The sequence below is a fragment of the Pteropus vampyrus genome, unplaced genomic scaffold (genome assembly GCF_000151845.1).
Source record: "Pteropus vampyrus isolate Shadow unplaced genomic scaffold, Pvam_2.0 Scaffold852, whole genome shotgun sequence".
Classification (NCBI taxonomy): Eukaryota; Metazoa; Chordata; class Mammalia; order Chiroptera; family Pteropodidae; genus Pteropus; species Pteropus vampyrus.
The window spans coordinates 86,002-103,011 of NW_011889633.1; the positions used below are offsets into that span (position 1 = coordinate 86,002).

At 49.8% G+C, this 17,010-nt stretch overlaps 2 protein-coding genes across 3 annotated transcripts in view; both read left to right on the forward strand.

Annotated features, from left to right (window-relative positions):
* Positions 1-5,290, forward strand: part of RBFA (ribosome binding factor A) — a 16,123-nt gene extending 10,833 nt beyond the window's left edge. For both annotated transcript variants that reach the window (XM_023526410.1, XM_011385992.2), the window contains exons 6-7: positions 1,018-1,091; positions 2,191-5,290. In XM_023526410.1, the coding sequence (XP_023382178.1) occupies positions 1,018-1,091; positions 2,191-2,476 (360 nt within the window). In that variant the 3' untranslated portion in view covers positions 2,477-5,290. The remainder of the gene's footprint in view (positions 1-1,017; positions 1,092-2,190) is intronic.
* Positions 555-17,010, forward strand: part of ADNP2 (ADNP homeobox 2) — a 38,348-nt gene continuing 21,892 nt past the window's right edge. The window contains exon 1 of the mRNA XM_011385991.2: positions 555-562. The gene's annotated coding sequence lies outside the window, so the exon portion shown is untranslated. The remainder of the gene's footprint in view (positions 563-17,010) is intronic.

Sequence of the window (17,010 nt, forward strand, 5' to 3'; positions counted from 1 at the left end):
TCTCTCAGGAAACAATGAGGCCACCTTGCCGCTGCCAGGGCTGGAGCCAGGGGCGGCGCCCTCCCGCTGGGGCGGGCGCGTCTGGTGGTGTGTGTGTCCTCCGTGCCTGCGACGCCGGCTGTCTTCTCACGTGCCTGTCGGCCGTTCCGTCTTCTCTGAGGTCCTGCCCAGTGTTGTTTCTGCTGTTTGCCAAGGTGCACAGGCTCCTTGTGTGTCCACTCTAGGTCCCTTGTCGGAAGCGTGTGTCGCGAATCTCTGCTCCCAGTGTTAACTTTGGAGAAGCGCAGTTTCCTTGTTCCGTAACGTCGTCAGTCCTGTTTCTCGTATTCCCTGTGCACGACTTTTTCCTGGTTCTGCTTTTCGCGTCTGTGATTTTTTGGGTGCACTGTGGGTGACAGTGCCATACACCGCAGAATGGCGTCTCTCTTGGGCGGACCTGGAGCGGTCACTGCTGTGAGGCAGGCAGAGCAGGCCGGTGAGGGCGCCCGCAGCCCGGTGCGTAGGGAGCAGGGCCCTCTGGGCCAAGGTCCTTGGGGGTGGCAGCATCGCGGGCGCCCTGCGGGTTAGGCCCCTCCACCACCTCGGGCTGACTTGATGACACCCCTGACCGTGACTTTACAGTGCCGCACTGCGGGCTTTTTTTCCGAAACACAAATTCCGTGGTAAAACTGAAGCATTTGATAAACCAGTAAAGGTTAGTTATTTAATTCAATTAATATCTGAGTTTTTCCCCCATTAATTTGAGTCATTTTTAAGTTTTAAATATAGCTTTTTAAGAAAACTTCATTATCAGAGAAAATGTGGTTGTTAAAATAACGTGTTTGAAAGCAGATTGTGGGACGCTCTTGGCGTTTGGTCAGTGTCACTGAGAGGAATGACGTGAAGTGCCATCGGGAGGCTTGCGGAGGCGCCAGCACAGGGTCCCGGACGCGCATGCGCGAGGCCGGCTGTGCCGCGGGCCGGGCTGTGGCGCCGGCGCCGAGAAGCATGGCTGAGTCACTCTCTCTTCCTTCTCAGGTTGACCGGTTACTGGCAATTGCTGACTTTGGCTCGCCCGGTGAAGAAGAAGCCGTCCCGCGAAACAGTCGCAGGTGACGCCTGTGCGCCGCGTGGCCATCCTGGGTAGACCCCACGGGTGCGGCTCCCGCTTCCCTGGTAGCCCTCCGCTTAGCACAGGCCAGCCATGTCGCGGCCGGGCCTGCGTGCTGCCCTGGGAGCAGCCTGCGGACAGCGCCAGGGGCCGCGGCGAGGGCCTCAGGCATCTGCCATCGAGGCACTGGCCTATCAGGTTGTCCAGCGTCTCCTCGCCCCTCGGTGACGCAGTGCGTTCTTGGTGACGATGGCCTACCAGGCCCTGTGCCAGCACCTAGCCGGTTCATGAACATCTATGGAAGCTGCATGCAGGGGGGACTGAGAGGGAGCCGTCTGCACCCTGGACAAGTGACCGCGTCGGGAGGGGACGGACAGCGGTGGGCGAGGCAGCATTGCAGCTTCCGTAGATAGCCAAGGTGGCCTCGAGAAAGCCACAAGGACTTGAGGGGCGTGTGCAGGGGCCGGTGCTCCTAGGCCGGGTGTGTCAGCCTCACGTGGGCACTGGCAGGACCTTGGGGCCGCAGAGACCAGCCTGCCCGGTGGTGGGCGGTGGGCGCTGCCCTCGGGGACCGCTGAGCGCAAGCAGAGGCCCCAAGCAGCTCTGAGCCATGTGTCCCCGCCCATCGGCAGCCAGCGTGGGGAGGCGAACTGCGGGCGTGGGACCGTCTGTGCCCAGATCAGGGGTTGGAGGTGGGGCGAGGCCAGATCCGGTTGCAAGGGCGCTGGCTTCGCCCTCCGGGCAGACTCTATCGGGCTCTCCCGGTAACCGGTAACCGGAGTGGGGGAGGCCTGAAAGGCCCCGCCCACAGCTGCGTGGAACCGGCCTGGCGCTCCGCGGCCTTCGAGCGGGGAGACAGAACGCGTTCGCTGCCCGTGTGCACGGCTGCGGCACGGCGGCTGGCCCGTGCCACTCAGGCACCAGGAGTGCGGTCTGGGTGCCTCTGGGCTGGAGAAAGCCAAGACCCAAGCCGCCGCTCGGCCCTGTCCCCCACGCCCCGTCAGGTAGACGTGAGGCGGGCGCACAGGTGGCGGCGTTGGCGCTAGCCTGGGGTCCCCGCGCGGTCGCTCTGGCGCTTCATTTGTGCTTCTCGCCGCCAGGGAACCTGAGGCCCCGGGTACCCCATCACCAAGCGACGCCTTGGGCTCTGCCGTGCCCGCGAGCCTGTGCGGGATCGACCATGAGGCGCTCAGCAAGCAGGTTGCGGAGTACAAGAGGAGGACGAGGAAAGGGCGCGGGGACCCGGCGTGGCCGGCGCGGGGCCCGGCATGGCCGGCGCGGGAGCCGGCGGCCGAGCTGACCGACACCGAGAAGAGGACGAAGGCCGCAGCCCACCCGGCGGAGGACCCGCCCCCCCACGAACTGCCCGTGAGGGGCAGTGAGTGAAGGTGACATGGATGACAGCTGGGCCCTTCTTGGGAGCTCAGCACAGGACACGAGTGGGAGCACCGAGAGACGCGGCAGGGACCGGAGGAGAGCGGAGGGGACGGAAAGACGGAGGTGACCGTTAGGTGGGGGGGGGGAGGCGCGGGTGGAGAGGCCGCAGCTCTGCCCTGAGAAGTCATTTCCAAGGTTCTGGGACAGCCTGTTTGGCAAGCGGTTGTCATCTGTCTGAGCCCTGTTGCTACTGTCACTTTGAGAAGCTGGGCGTCCGGCAGACAGTGCAGAAAACCTCGCGGGTGGATGACAGTACGGCTGGTCATTATTCCTGGGCTCACTGAAGTCTTGTAGCACATGATGCCTTCGTGGTCATTCTCCGTGTGCTCAGAGAGGTGAAAATCAGCAGTGCGATGCACGTGTCCCCGGTTAAGGGCAGACAAGGCGACACCCTGCCTGCCCGTTTCCCGTCATGTCAGTAGCAGTGCTGTTTGCGGTCTAGTTGGCTCTACGTTCCCCACAGTTCGGAGCCTTTTGTTGCTGATTTCACTGCTTGACAATGGTGCCGGGGCCGAGCATGGTGCTGCGGCACTGTTTCCCTAAGGGCAGGTGGCTGCGACGTGCCTTTCAGAGAAAGAGCCGGTCAGGGGAGTGTCACGGACGCGGTGCTGTTGGAGAAGGTCAGACGCTTCCGGATTCACGTCTGCGGGGAGACGCGTACTCCCGCGGTCCCTGAACCGCAAACACTGCAACAGTCACCAGAGCTTAGAGCCTCAGAGTCCCTGTGCTGTTGACGCAGAGCGAGGAAACTTGGAATGTGGTTCGTTTCTGTAGCGTTTCAGGAGGGAAAGCGTGGCCCTCACTTCTGCAGGGCCGGCAAGCCCCCAGCGCCTTTCTCTAGGTTTCCCCTGCTGGGACATGGCACCGAGCAGCTCTGCCTTTGCAAGCACAGCAGTCACCACGGAAGGGGCAGCATCGCAGGACACAGGCCGACCCCTGTGGACTCTCTAGCCATGGTGGTGGTTGGGCGGCACGGGTGTCACTCCACCTGCCCTGGAGGTTGCGTGTGGCCTTGCGCATCCCAGGGGACAGATTGCTTACACAGTCTCTTCTCCAGGGCGGGGATGGACCAGTGTTAAATGTATACGGGATTTGTTCTAATGAGACGAGGTGCGGTGACAGACCTGGAGACAGTGGCCTCGCAGGAAGAGCCTAGTGCTGGCAGTGCCCAAGGGCGGTGGCCACGGCATACTAGACCACAGGGGAAGCAGCCAGCGGGCTGAGAGCCAGAAGAAGCAGGGCGAGAGCACAGCCCAGAGCCCGCTCTGTGCTTTCCACAGGAAGGGACGGGCGAGACAGCAGCTGAGGGTGAGCGAGGTCAGGGCTGGACGTTCACAGCAGTGTCGGCAGGCTCTGGGCTGTAGCAGTGGTTTCTTGTCCAGTGCCTGGCCCTGGTGTGTTACAGGGCGGAGGGGTGTCGGCCAGGAATGTAGAGCTAGATGAAGGGGAGGGAGGACAGGCTTCCCGACCAGACCCCCAGCTGCCTGCTCTCCTGACCCCCAAGTCTGCGTCCACACTGCAGAGAGTGCCAGGATCCCCAATGCCGAGGGGTGAGTGGCAGCCAGGCTCCTGGGCTGCGAAGCTGGTGCACAGCGGCGTGCTCACATGCCCAGCCGTCTTCCATGTGTTAGAGAGGTTGTCGGAGAGGCTGGGGCAAGGTGCCCCTTGGTCTGTCTGTCTTCACCTGTGCTCCGGGGCCATGCTCTGTACAAAGTTAGCACGTGGCAGGATCGCGATTTTTTCCAGGCACAGGATGTTGTTCATGCTGCACACTGGTACAGGAGGGCGGAAGCCAGTCTGTAGGGTGGACAAAGCGCCACATGGTGGCATAAAGACAGCGCAGAGACGGGGCCAGGGACCGGACAGAGATGGTGCTTGGACCAGCAGTAGACGGAACAAAATAAGTTTATGTGTCAAGAAAGGGAGTCTGGGCGGCGTCCTCCGTGGGTGAGCCTGTTCACGAGGGAGGGCAAGTTGGGCCACACTGCCCCCTCTGTGTTTCCTGAGAAGTGGTGGAGGGCATTGCCATGTGAACATGGACAGTGTTCCTTGGGTAGAAAAATGACATTAATCACATCCACGTTACAGAGGGAATGCAGCACTCTGCAAATTTTTAAGGGTTAGTTTTGTCTTTGATACGAAAAGAAACAAAACCATACACAGGACTTCACAGATGCCGAGGAGGCTCCTCATGCGCCTTTGACTTCCAGCGGACTTAGGACTTCAGTTACTTCGGGCATGTCGGGGGGCTTGAGGCTGCTGAGCATGTGGAGGTGCGGGGGGTGGCGCCTAGAGAGGGCCCGGGGCTCCCGAATTAAATCCTTTCACTGTATGGCGGCGATCTACATGCGCGGCTCAGATGGTGCCCAAAAGTCCCACCACGTGTCACTTCCTGAGGACAATGAGACCAAAGGGCCAACTGGATATCTTAGGATTTCCTGAACAGCCAGAGAACAAAACCAAAAATAACCAGATACTAAGCAACTAGAAACAGCTAATAGGAAAGAAAATTCAACAGGCTGCCAGAAGAATGCTGCCCACAAAGCACAGTGTTTTCCAGATTTTTAAAAACTTCATGGTCTTCAAAGAGTGTTTTCCCACCTCGAGCCTCCCATCCAGTGTCCTGGCCTTCTAGATGCTTTCAATAAAGTTCAAAACATCTCAAAATTTGTTACGGCATCTTCTCTGTCCAGTAGTTTGTGATATATGTACTTTTTAAAAATAAAGTACTTTTCATCAGAATAAAAGCATATTCAAACATCACAGTCAAATCTGTGACATACCTAAGCTCTAGAGTGAAATAAAAGGTCTAATTGTTCCACCTGATTGCACAGGATTGAGAAAAGCTCGACACCCCACCCCTTTCTTGCCTCGTGTTCAACACCAGCCTGTTGAAAAGCATGAGGACCCGTTTCTGAAAATCTTGTTTCAGAATTTGTTCACCACATAATTGCAGGTTATCAAAAAGATGTAAAATGTAACACTGGAAAGAATAATGTATCCTATATGACACAATAGAACTTAAAATTGTTTTTTAACAGGTTGAGATGAACCAAAATCAAATGAAATTTGACGGATAATTGTGGATTCCCGAGTTTGGGATTTAAAGTGTTGATGATGAAAGTACAGGGTTGTGGCTGCAGTGAACGGGTCTGGCAGCCTCACTGTGTGTTGTGACCTGAGCTGGTGGCCGCCTGCAGTGGCTGCAGTGCAGTGACGGGTGGCTGCCCACCCACCTGCGCTCAACAACACACAGCCTGTGTCTGACATTCTGTGTGGAACCGCGTTTGAACAGGGCTTGGACGATGGGAGTTTGCCCCCAGGACAGGTGAGGAGGGATCAGGGAGGGGAGGTTATCCCTGGGGAAGGGGGAGGCAGTGGCCAGGACAGGCGGAGACAGAGAATAGGAGCCACCAACTCTGAGCTTGGGACCCTGCCGTGCCCTGGGACTGAGTTTGTGCGTCTGCCTCAGGCCACGAGGCAAGGCCTTGCAGCTGTTTGGCTCTTAAATCAGGGTCTGCCGCTTAGTAGCTAAGTGCCCTCTGCTTGGTCCCCTCTGTCCGTGGGGTGACAATGGCCTCTTCTTACCCCAGATCTCGGAGAGCTCCCTGTCAGTTGCCCCAGAGCCTGCTGACCGCTAGCCCAGCGGGCTGCGCCAGTGCAGGAGTCCCCACGGCCTTCCCTGCGGCCAGGCCTGTTCCGAAGCTTTGACTCTGGTGAGAGGAGGCTGGGGTCTCGCTGCTCTCTCTGCTAGAACAGGAACCATGCAGACGGGTCCCTCTCCTTCCGAGATTCTGGCAAAGCGAGATGTCAGGAGTGGTTCTCTGTCTGCAAGGTACAGAGGACCAATGGGAGAGACTGTCCCATTCCTCCTGGGCCTGGTCCCCAGAGACGACCAAGCAGCAGGCAACCCCTGTGCAGCCGCTTTCCCTGAAGACGCTCCGGTCCCCCCAGCCATGCACTCCAATGGGCGTGACAGCATGGGGGGCAGCAGCTCTGACTCACCGCTGTCCACGTCTCACTTGACCCCTCTGTCAAGGTCACACGAGTTATCAGACAGGTAGAAGATGGATGTGGGAGATCTCACCATGCTAGAAACCTAGAAACCTGAGGTGACACGCCGTGGATGTGCTCTGCCGCTGAGACCAGAACCCAAATCTTGCCGGTGACTGCAGAAGCAATTTGGTTTCTATCTATTTTTTTAAACAGATTTTCGGTTACTGAAGGCAAAACAGCCTACAACAAACCTTTCATTTAGCTCTGGGTAAAGCTCCTCAGTTTGATGGACGGCACGCCCCTGTGACAGCGTTTTCTACATGTGCTTCCAGGTTCCCTTACACGTGGCACCTCATGGAGTGCGGGCGTGTTAGGGCGGCCTCTGAAACTAAGCTGTTCCGGGAAGAACCCGAGCAGAGCTCGCCAGCGCCGCAGAGCCTCGTCAGCAGCTCCAGACTTGCAGTTCCCTCTGTGCCTTCACTGCATGCAGATGGCCATCGTGCTGGCTTTGCAGAGGCGCTTGATGCAGGCTCTGCAGGCTGAGCGATGCGGGTCTGCACCCCTGCAGTTGCCACGTGTCCTGGGGCTGAGAACCATATCGGAAGGGCAGGCAACTGTTCATGCTGGAGCAGCTGGCATGATAGTGGTGTCTGTGTGGTGCAGGCTGGTTCTTTCATCTGGGTGAGTTGACTCGCTGATGTTGGTCCCCCTGTTGGCTCAGGCCTATGACATGCAAATTGGCAAGGGGCCGAATACCTGTACCGTGCATCCTTGGGGTCAGGAAGGTTCGTGAGGAGTCAGCTGCCTCCATCTGCCTCCTGTGCTCGAGTACCGAGTCTTCCAAACAGGTTTTATCAGAGTGTTAATCTGATAACAAAGCAAAGAATAAGTGTGTATGAGTGTATTTTAGTTGTCTGGAGAAGCAGAGGAAGAACTATTGACAGATGACAAAAGATGCACTGCAGATTCGTGCCTGAATTCTGTTTATATAAACCAGCAAGGCCTGGCAGTGTGCTACACGTGGCCTCAGAGCTATACCAAGATGTGTGTGGGTGCCTGTGTGTAGGAGTGTGCGTGCGCTTCTGTGCGAGTGCCCATGTGCGCATGTGTGCAGGGGTGTGTGTGTGTCCATGTGCATGAGTGTGTGCGTGCACATGTGCACAGCCCTGTAAGACCTTAAGGCACAACATTCATAACATGCACTCCCACCTAGCCTATGCCACCCACGTCTCGCTGTGGATTTGGTGCTATCTCGGTAAGCCTCATACCCGTCCAGGTCAGGGAGGAGGTGGGCTTGAAGATGGGGTCCTATATTGTTGCAAAGATGTACTCTGTGGGTAGAAACACACTGAGGCTTTTCTGTGCACAGAGAAGTAACTACGAGACTGCTCCACCGGTGCACAGCGATGGCCGCACCCCCACCCCCCGGGATCTGTGGCAACAAGTTGGGCTCAGGGAGCCCAGAGTGGCCACCCTGACCCCTGGGTTGCAGCACCCCTCCTCTCATGGGGACCCTGGTCCTTGTGCATTTCTGATGAGATGGAGGACATAAGATGCCTGAGTATTGGGAGAGGGCTCAGGGGATGGAATTTGATTGTTCAGGGCACAGAGGCGGCCTACAACAAGGAAAAAACACCCCAAACAGTCAAACAGCAAACTCGGGGAGGGGGAGAATCTGATTCCCAGAATTGCCACATTATTAGAGTCAAATGTCCAGTTTCAAACAACAAAAAATCACAAGGCATACAAAGTAATAGGAAACTACAGCCCATTCAAAAGAAAAAAAAAAAAAAACCATCCCTGATGGCAGATCTACTAGACAAAGACTTTAAAACTGTCTTAAAATGCTCAAAGAACTAAAGAAAATGTAAAGAAACTCAAAACAATGTATGAACAAAATGGATCTAATAAAGAGGAAACAGGGAAACCGTAAAGAAATCCTGGAGCTGAAAAGTACAATAACTGAAATAAAATATTCATTAGGATTCAAGGCAGATTTAAGTAGGCACAAGAAAGAGACAGCAAACTGAAATATCGGACAATAGAAATTATTGAGTCTGAGGAATAATAAAAAAAGATCGAATAAAAGTGAACAGAGTCTAAGGGACCTGTGGGACACCATCAGATAGACTGACATACACACCATGGGAATCCCAGGAGGCGAGCAGAGAGAGAGGGGTAGAGAGAATATTGAAGAAATAATGGCTGAAATCTTCCCAGATTTGATGAAGCATCCAGGAAGCTCAGTGAACTCCAAGAAAGATGAAATCAGAGACCCACACTGAGATGCACAGACTTTCAAAAGCTAAACAGAAAATCTCAAAAAGCAAGAGAGGAGTAAATCATCACACACAAGGGACCCTCAATTAGACCAACAGGTTTCTCATCAGAAACTTTGGAGATTAGGAGGCAGTGGGCTGATAAAATGCTGAAAAACAAAACAAAACAAAACGAAAAACACCTTTCAATCAAGATTCCTATCTTTGGCAAAATTGTCCTTCGAAAGGGAGGAAGAAATTAAGACATTCCCAGATAAAAGCCGAGGGAGTTTGTGACCACGGGACCTGCCCTGCAAGAAACGCTCAAGGGAGCCCTCAAGGGAAGTGAAAGGGCGCGAGACAGTCACCCTGTGCTGTGTGGAGAGAAAGCTCTCGAAGGGAGTAAATACATTGACAAGTATAAAAGCTAATTTTACTGTAACGACAGTTTGGAACTCCACTTTTTGTTTCTTGTATGATTTAAGAGACTAATACTTTTTTTAAATTATTAGTCTAAAGGCTAGTATTATTGTAACTCCACGTTTTGTTTTCTATGTGATTTAAGAGACTAATGCATTTAAAAGAATTATTTGCTGGAGCACTCAATGTGTAAGGATGTATTTTTGTGACATAGCAACCAAAAGGGCTAGGGCAGCTATTAAAGGAGCAGATTTTGTGTGTGTGTCTGTTATTTAAATTTAGTGGATATAAATTCAGATTAGAATGTTACAGCATTAGGATGCTAAGTGTAATCCCCATAGTAACCACAAAGAAAAGAGCCATAGGCTATATACAAGAAATATATTAAATAAATGAGAAAGGAATTTAAATATTTCACTACAAGAAAACCAACTAAATGCCAAAAGATAGTAATGCAGGAAATGAGGCACAAAAAAGCTATACGGCATATAGAAAAGAAATAGCAAAATGACAGAAGTCTTCTCTTATCAGTAATTACTTTAAATGTAAATGGATTAAACTCTCCAATGAAAAGACAGGGAATGACAATGAATGAAAAAACACCGTCCAACTACATGCTGCCTACAAAAGATTCACTTTAGAGCTGAAGACAAATAGATTGAAAGTGAAAGACTGTAAAAAGATATTCCAAAGGATAGCAGGGTTAGCCACACTGATATCAGATAAAAACGACTTTAAAAAAGATTACATGAGACAAGGGAGGGCATTATATATTGCCAAAAGTTTCAGTAAAACAAGATATATGATAATTATAAACATTTAGGCACTTAATGACAGGCCATCAAAATAAGTAAAAGCTGACAATTGAAAGGAGAAATAGTTCTAAAATAACAGTTGGAGACTTCAGTACTCCTCTCACAATAACGGATACAAAAACCAGACAGAAGATGAGTAAGGAAATAGAGGACTTCACAAACTACATCTAACAACACTTATAGAACACCGTACCCAGCAACAGCATACACATTCTTCTTAAGTGCACCTGGGACATTTTACGGGCTAGATCATATGTTATGCCACAAAGTAAGTCTCAGTAGATTTAAAAACATAGCTATGATATAGTGTATCTTCTATGGCCGAAGGAGATGAAGTTAGACGTCAACAGAAATAAAACGAAAATATAGATCTGTGGAAGTTAACCAACATACCCTTAAGCAATCAATGGCTCAGAGAAGGAGAAACCACAAGGGCAATTAGAAAATACTTAGACAAGAATGAAAATGGAAATGCAACATAGCAAAACTTATGGGACAGAGTGAAAGCAGTCTTAAGTGGGTAATTTATAGCCAAATATATTAAAAAACAAAAAATGTCAAATCAACAACCTAACTTTACAATTTAAGAAAATAGAAAAAGAACAAACTAAACTCAAAGCTAACAAAAAGAAGGAAATAAAGAATAGCAGAGATAAATGAAATAGTAGAAAAACAATACAGAATATTGAAACTAAATGTTGGTTCTCCAAAAAGAGCAACAAAATTGACAAACCTTTAGCTACGTGAAGTAAGAATTCAAATTCAAAATTCCTAAAATCAGAAATGAGAGTGAGGACATTACTACCAATTCTACAGAAATGAAGGAGATTATAAGAGAGAATGAATAGTTGTATACCAACAAACTGGAAAACCTCAACGAAATGGACAAATCCCTTGAAACAAAATCTACCAAGACTAAATCATGAAAAAATAGAAAATCTGTATAGATCTATAACTAGTAAAAAGATTGAGTCGGTAATCACAAATCTACCAACAACAACAAATGCCCTGGACCTGTGGCTTTACTGTTGAATTCTACCAAACATTTAAAGAAAACCAATATTAATTCTTTTCGAACTTTTCCAAAAAGTTGAAGAAGAAAGAACACTTCCTAACTTATCTATGAGGCCAACATAACCCTGATACCAAAGTCAGACAAACACTACAAGGAAAGAAAACTACAGACCAATACTCCTTATGAACATTGATGCAGAAATTCCCAACAAAATTCTAGCAGACAGAATTCGGCAGCATAATAAATGGATTATACACCATGACCAAGTAGGATTTATTCTTAGAATGCAAGGTTCAACATTCGAGAAATCAGTGTAATATGTCACATCAACAAAATAGAGGGGAAAAAAAAAACATGATAATATCGATGCAGAAAAAGCATTTGACAAAATTCACTCAGAAACAACAAAATAGGAATAGGAGACTACCTTAATATAATAAAAGCCATATATGAAAAACCCACAGCAAACAAATGTTGAAAGACAGAGTTTTTCCTCTAAGATCAAGAATAAGATAAGAATGTCTACTACCACTTCTATTCAATACAGTACTGGAAGTTCTAGCTCGAGCAATTAGACAAGAAAAAGTAATATAAGACCTCCAAATTGGAAAGGAAGAAATAAAGCCATCTGTTTTTCAGATTATGTGGTCTTATGTGTAGGAAAATCCTAAAGATTCCACATAAAAACTGTTAGATCCAATAAACGAATTCAGCAAATAGCAAGATACAGAGACAACACACAAAAATCAATGGCATTTCTATACACAAACAACAAACGATCTGAAAAAGAATTTATAAAACAATTCCGTTTACAATAGCATCAAAAAGAATAAAACTTAGGCAAATTGGTGAAAGACTTGTACAATGAAAACTACAAAACAGTGCTGAAGGAAATTAAGATATAATATCTTGGAAACACATTCTATGCTCATGGATTGGAAGACTTCATTATCCTATTTTCATCACCTCAATCGTCATAACAAACCTAGGAAGTTATTTGGCTATAAAGTGATTTGTTTTTTAACTATCGTTGTATTAAAATAATGGAATCACAGTGTGGAAGTGACTTCAAGAAGCAACCTGCATCTAGTACACTCCTTTGTGTTTGGTTCACTGTTTTCTCTAATCCAAGTTCATGGCTTTAATTATCATGCATATTATGATGACTTTAAATTCATGTTTCTACCCCAGGCTCTCAGATCCAAACCCGTATTTCCCACTGTCTATTCAATACTAACACCTAGAGGTCTCAAGAGTCATACTCAACGTGGTTAAGACCAAACTTGAGATCCCCTCTCTCTTTCCAGTGTTCCCACTGTCTGTTCTCAGTGCCATCATTCTTGACATCCACTCACAGCCACATACAAACTGTCATCAAGTCTCGTTCACGTCACCTCAAGTACCTCTGAAGGCTGCCTGCTTCTCTTCCTCTTCGGGGCTGCTGCACTAATCTCACTCCCAAACTGCGTCACCTTCCACCTGGACCATTCCAGCTGTCCCCCAACGTGTTCCCACATCCGCCCTTTCTCCATCGCTACTCTCTCCACACTAGCCAGCTGTACTTTCCAAATGCAACCCCGATTCTATCAACCCACCCACTGAAAACACTGCATTGGCTTCTCATCAGTCCTAAAAAGACCTACACGACTTCTTGATCCGGTCCCTAGTCTCCCCTCGTAACACGTTCCCTCCTGTGATCTGCGCTCCGGTCAGTCGTGTTTCCGACCTGTCTGCCTGTGCCGTGCGCCCTCCAGGCACAGGGCCTTGGTCGGGGGCTATACCTGCAGAGTCATCTCCTTTACCGCCTCTCACTGCTCGGATCTGCTAATGTCTGCTGGTCCTTTTGGTTGCTGCTACTTCCAGACTGTGAATCTCGATCCATTTTCTTGGTCATAGATGCTTGGAGAGCCTGCCTTCTCCGGGAGCATTCACCTCAGTTTATAATTAACCTTTCATTGCATAGTTATTTCACTAATGATGTTCTACCCGACTGGACTCTAAGCTCTAGGAAAGCAGGGACTGAGTCTGCCTTTTTTTTTTTATCCTGCTCATACTGTCTCCTCGGCACCTAGCAGATACACACAAAGCACACGAAGAACAGAGGCGAGAAAGGCAAGATTACATGTAAGTTGTTCACAGAGAATAATTGTCTCCTTTTTCTACAGAAGTTTCAGTGGTTTTAGATTAATCTCATTTATTTTTTTGCAGACAAGCATGTATACAGCTGTCTCTGTGGCTCACCATGTAGGGCTGCTGGCTGCTGGCTACAGATGTGTAGCATGCAAACTCTGCATGGAAACGAGTGGAAATAGGGGAGTGGGGTCTGTGCCCTGACTTGGGGCTGACACTTATATCCTGATCGAAGCTCAGGCCTTCAGGGCAGCACACACCCAAGGGGCTCCCCGCTTTTGTAATTTTCACAAGGGAGGCTGTGGGCTGGTGGCAATTTAAGGTTGTCTTTGTTCTGTGGTCACCCAGATTGCTCTCTTCAGGCTGGATGACCATCTTAACAAATGCCAATGCTGATTACAGCGGGAACCAGAGGAAGGTAGGAAAGATGCAGCACAGCATCTTCATTGTTAAACCCTCCTGAACAACTCAGACCGGAGCATCAGCACGCACGCCGACACCAAGCAGCTTGCGAAAGCAGCAGAACCAATTTGCATGTGCTTTGACATGCCTGGCAGATAAGTCCTTGGGTCTAACTTCTGCTTTTGAATGATTTGATGACATCTCTGTCATGCACTTTTCTGAATCTTGAAAATAATCTTGATGAGCCCCAGAGTCACACTGCTCATTCCTTCTGTGGTGGCAGAGGCCGTCCTTTCAATATCAAAGCTGTCGATTGTAGTTTTAAATGTCATTTTTATACATCCAGGCTAAAATATTTAGGGACATAGTGGACTGATGTCTGCAATTTTCTTCGCATCAAAAAAAGAAAAAAGATGGATCAAGAGATGAATGGTTATCAAGAGATAGCTGGGTGGTACAGCAAATAGAGCAAAATGTTAATTGTAAAATCTAGGTGATAGTGTTCACTGTGCAATTATTTCAACTTCTCAATATGATCAAAACTACAATGTTGAAGGAAAACAAGTCTTTCAACAGTTATTACAATTTTAATATATTAAAATATTTGTTTATTTATATTAAAGTAGTTAACCTAGGCATCAGGGAGACGATGAATAAGAAGAAAGATATGGTCCCTGTTGGTACAGCAGTGTCAGAGAGAAACACATTGGCAGATCGTGATAAAACAACACAGTGAGTGCAGTGAAAGACACTTGCGGTGTTTGGGGCATAGCAAGTAACACCCATCACCATTTGTCATGCTTATGTGTGCAGTGGTGGTGGTAGGGGAGATCTCTCTGGAAGAGTGGCCGGCAGAACTCAGTCTTGAATGGCATGAAATAGAAATGAGCTCGGGTAGGAGGGAGGGAAGACATTCAAAGAGTGGCGTTTGCAGGAGCAGGAGATGAGCCGGAAACGGTCAGCCTTGGAGAGCTTGTCGTATGCCATGCTTGTCCCTCTGGGCTTGATCCCGTGAGGGTGGGGGTGGAATGGCTGAAGGTAAGAAGGGGAATGGCAGGGTCAGATTTGCTTTTAACGAGATCACTAAGATGGCTGGCTGGAGAACACACCTGAGGCACCAAAGCCGGAGGTAAGGTAGGTGCCTGCACTGGTGTTCCAGCTGGGAGATGACCCGAATGTCCACATGGTAATAGTGCTGCAGTTGAAGAAACAGATTTGAGGAATATTTAGGAGGTAAAATTGGAGAACTGGGAATGGGAAAAATGAAGAATAGGTAAGCACATTGCTTACTTTAAGGCTGTTGAGAGGATGATGGGTTCAGTTGGGAACATTCTGAATTTAAGGCCCCTGTGAGACACCCAAGGGGAGCTGCCCAACTGTCAGCCAGAAAAATGAAATGGAAACTGAGAAGGGGGCGGAGATGTTGGTGCGGGCTCAAAATAATAAAGTTTGAATATCAATCGTGATTAACAAGGCAGAGTGCAGAGTAACAAACGAAAGGCATGGGATCTCAGTGCCTGCCTGGCGCAGGGGACACGGGTAAGCGATATGGTTGAAAAGGTAGGTGAAAGTGAGCAAAGCTGGAGACCGACATTCAAGGACCTCGGGTCGCAGAAGTGGAGCCGATGACGATGCCAGGGGCAACCAGAGAGGTTGGAGATCAAGGGCATGTTTGGGGGGCGTCAGGGAGAGGAGACTTCAGGAAAGCAGGGAGAGCTACAAAGAGATGAGGACTCAGATCTGTTCTTGGGGTCAACAAGTAAGTCAGGGTGACCAGGGCATTTCTGCGAAGTGGTGCGGGTGGGGTGACAGCAGAGGGCAAGAGGCGAGGGGAGCCGAGGGGATGTTGTTCCGAGAAGTGCGATACAAGGTTGTCGTCTGGGTACCTCGTGTGGGTGGGGGACGGCAACGTTTTACTCCTCATCACACCCAGAGTTCTTCGAAGGAAGCCATGTAGGGATACCGTACCCATCTCCCGCTGTAATTCATTATCAAACACAATTCATAAATAAATACAAAGGGCGAACTGTCCTTCAATGATGACTCCTATTCCTGTAGGGAAAAACTGTGGTCAAGTAACATCGGTCCGGCATTGAACACGATTTTTAAATGATATTTATTTGGTCCTCATTACATTTTTATTCGCTAGGCTAAAACCGGTAGCTATAATTTTTGTGGAAGGTACCAGTAGAGAGAGAAACTGAAGTTACGAGGGAGTGGCTGACTGGACAGTGAAGTGCTGGGTTGGGCAGCGCAAACACGGTCCGACGATGGACGGACTGGTCGTGAACACGGGCAGACACACCCTCTGAAACTAGCTCTGAGGTCAAGGCGGTTGTTGAGGAAATAGTTCGCATGTAGGGGCTGGAAGGTCGAGGGAGACCGAATGCGATGGTCTTGGTGGTCTTCGAAAAAGGGAGTTGAGGGCAGACGGGTGCTTAGGTGAAGGGGTAAGGAGCGGGAACAGGACAGGGACCCGATAAATAAAAGCAGCCCTTTGCAAATACACCGGCCTCGTGTTGGATTGCAAGCTCCCTGAGGGCGGCACGGTCCTGCTCTTCCCCGGGGGCCCTTGACTCAACGGATGAAGACCCAGAGCCAGTCTAGAAGCCCCTACTCCATCTTCTCTCAGTTTGAGAAATACTACTGCTTCACAATTTTTAATAATTCTGGGCAAAAGTGAACTTTTAGGCCATTTCGGAGTTTTTACAAATATATGCAATTAACCGTTTCCCTACATAGCATACAGTGGCTCAAACTTAAAACTCAGAATTCTCAAGAAGAGGTGTGACATTAATTTTCCTAGAAAATAATTAAGTCAGGAGACCCCATCCAGTCCGCTCACTAAGATGTGTCAATCAAGGGCACACTTCTCAAAGTTCTGATAGCCCAAGTACTGTTCTCCAATGGCAGGACAGGATTCTCCTCATAACTACTTTTCTATTGGCCCTGAGTTGTGGGCGGGGCCACTAAATCCTGCAGCAGCCAGTAGCTCCACCCCATTCCATGCAAATGAAGTCAAAGCCCTGATGCTACCACGTGATTGGTCATGTGGTTGAGGCCGCCACTGCCCCCACCCCCTTTAATGACGTCATCACCCACTCAAACTCTCACGAGAGTGCACAGATGCTGTTGAGGGGCTGGCAGGTCAACCCACTGTGGCTGGGGTGGGGGGCTGTCAAGGGAAGGGGCTCCAGTAGGGGCCCCCTCACTCCCACTCCAGAGCCTCCAGTCCAGCTTTAGGCAGGGGCCCCAAGTGGTCTCTGGAGCAAGGCCCAGGGGTCCCACGCACACTCTTCTCCCATTGGCTGGCTGCACCGGCATGCAAATGAGGGCGCGCGTCACTTCCGGAGGCAAATCGAGCGCCATTTTCTCTTTCTGGCCGAGCTGGGAGGAGGGGACGGGGTCGCGCGGGGGTGGCGCGCGCCGAGGCGGGGGTCCCGCCGC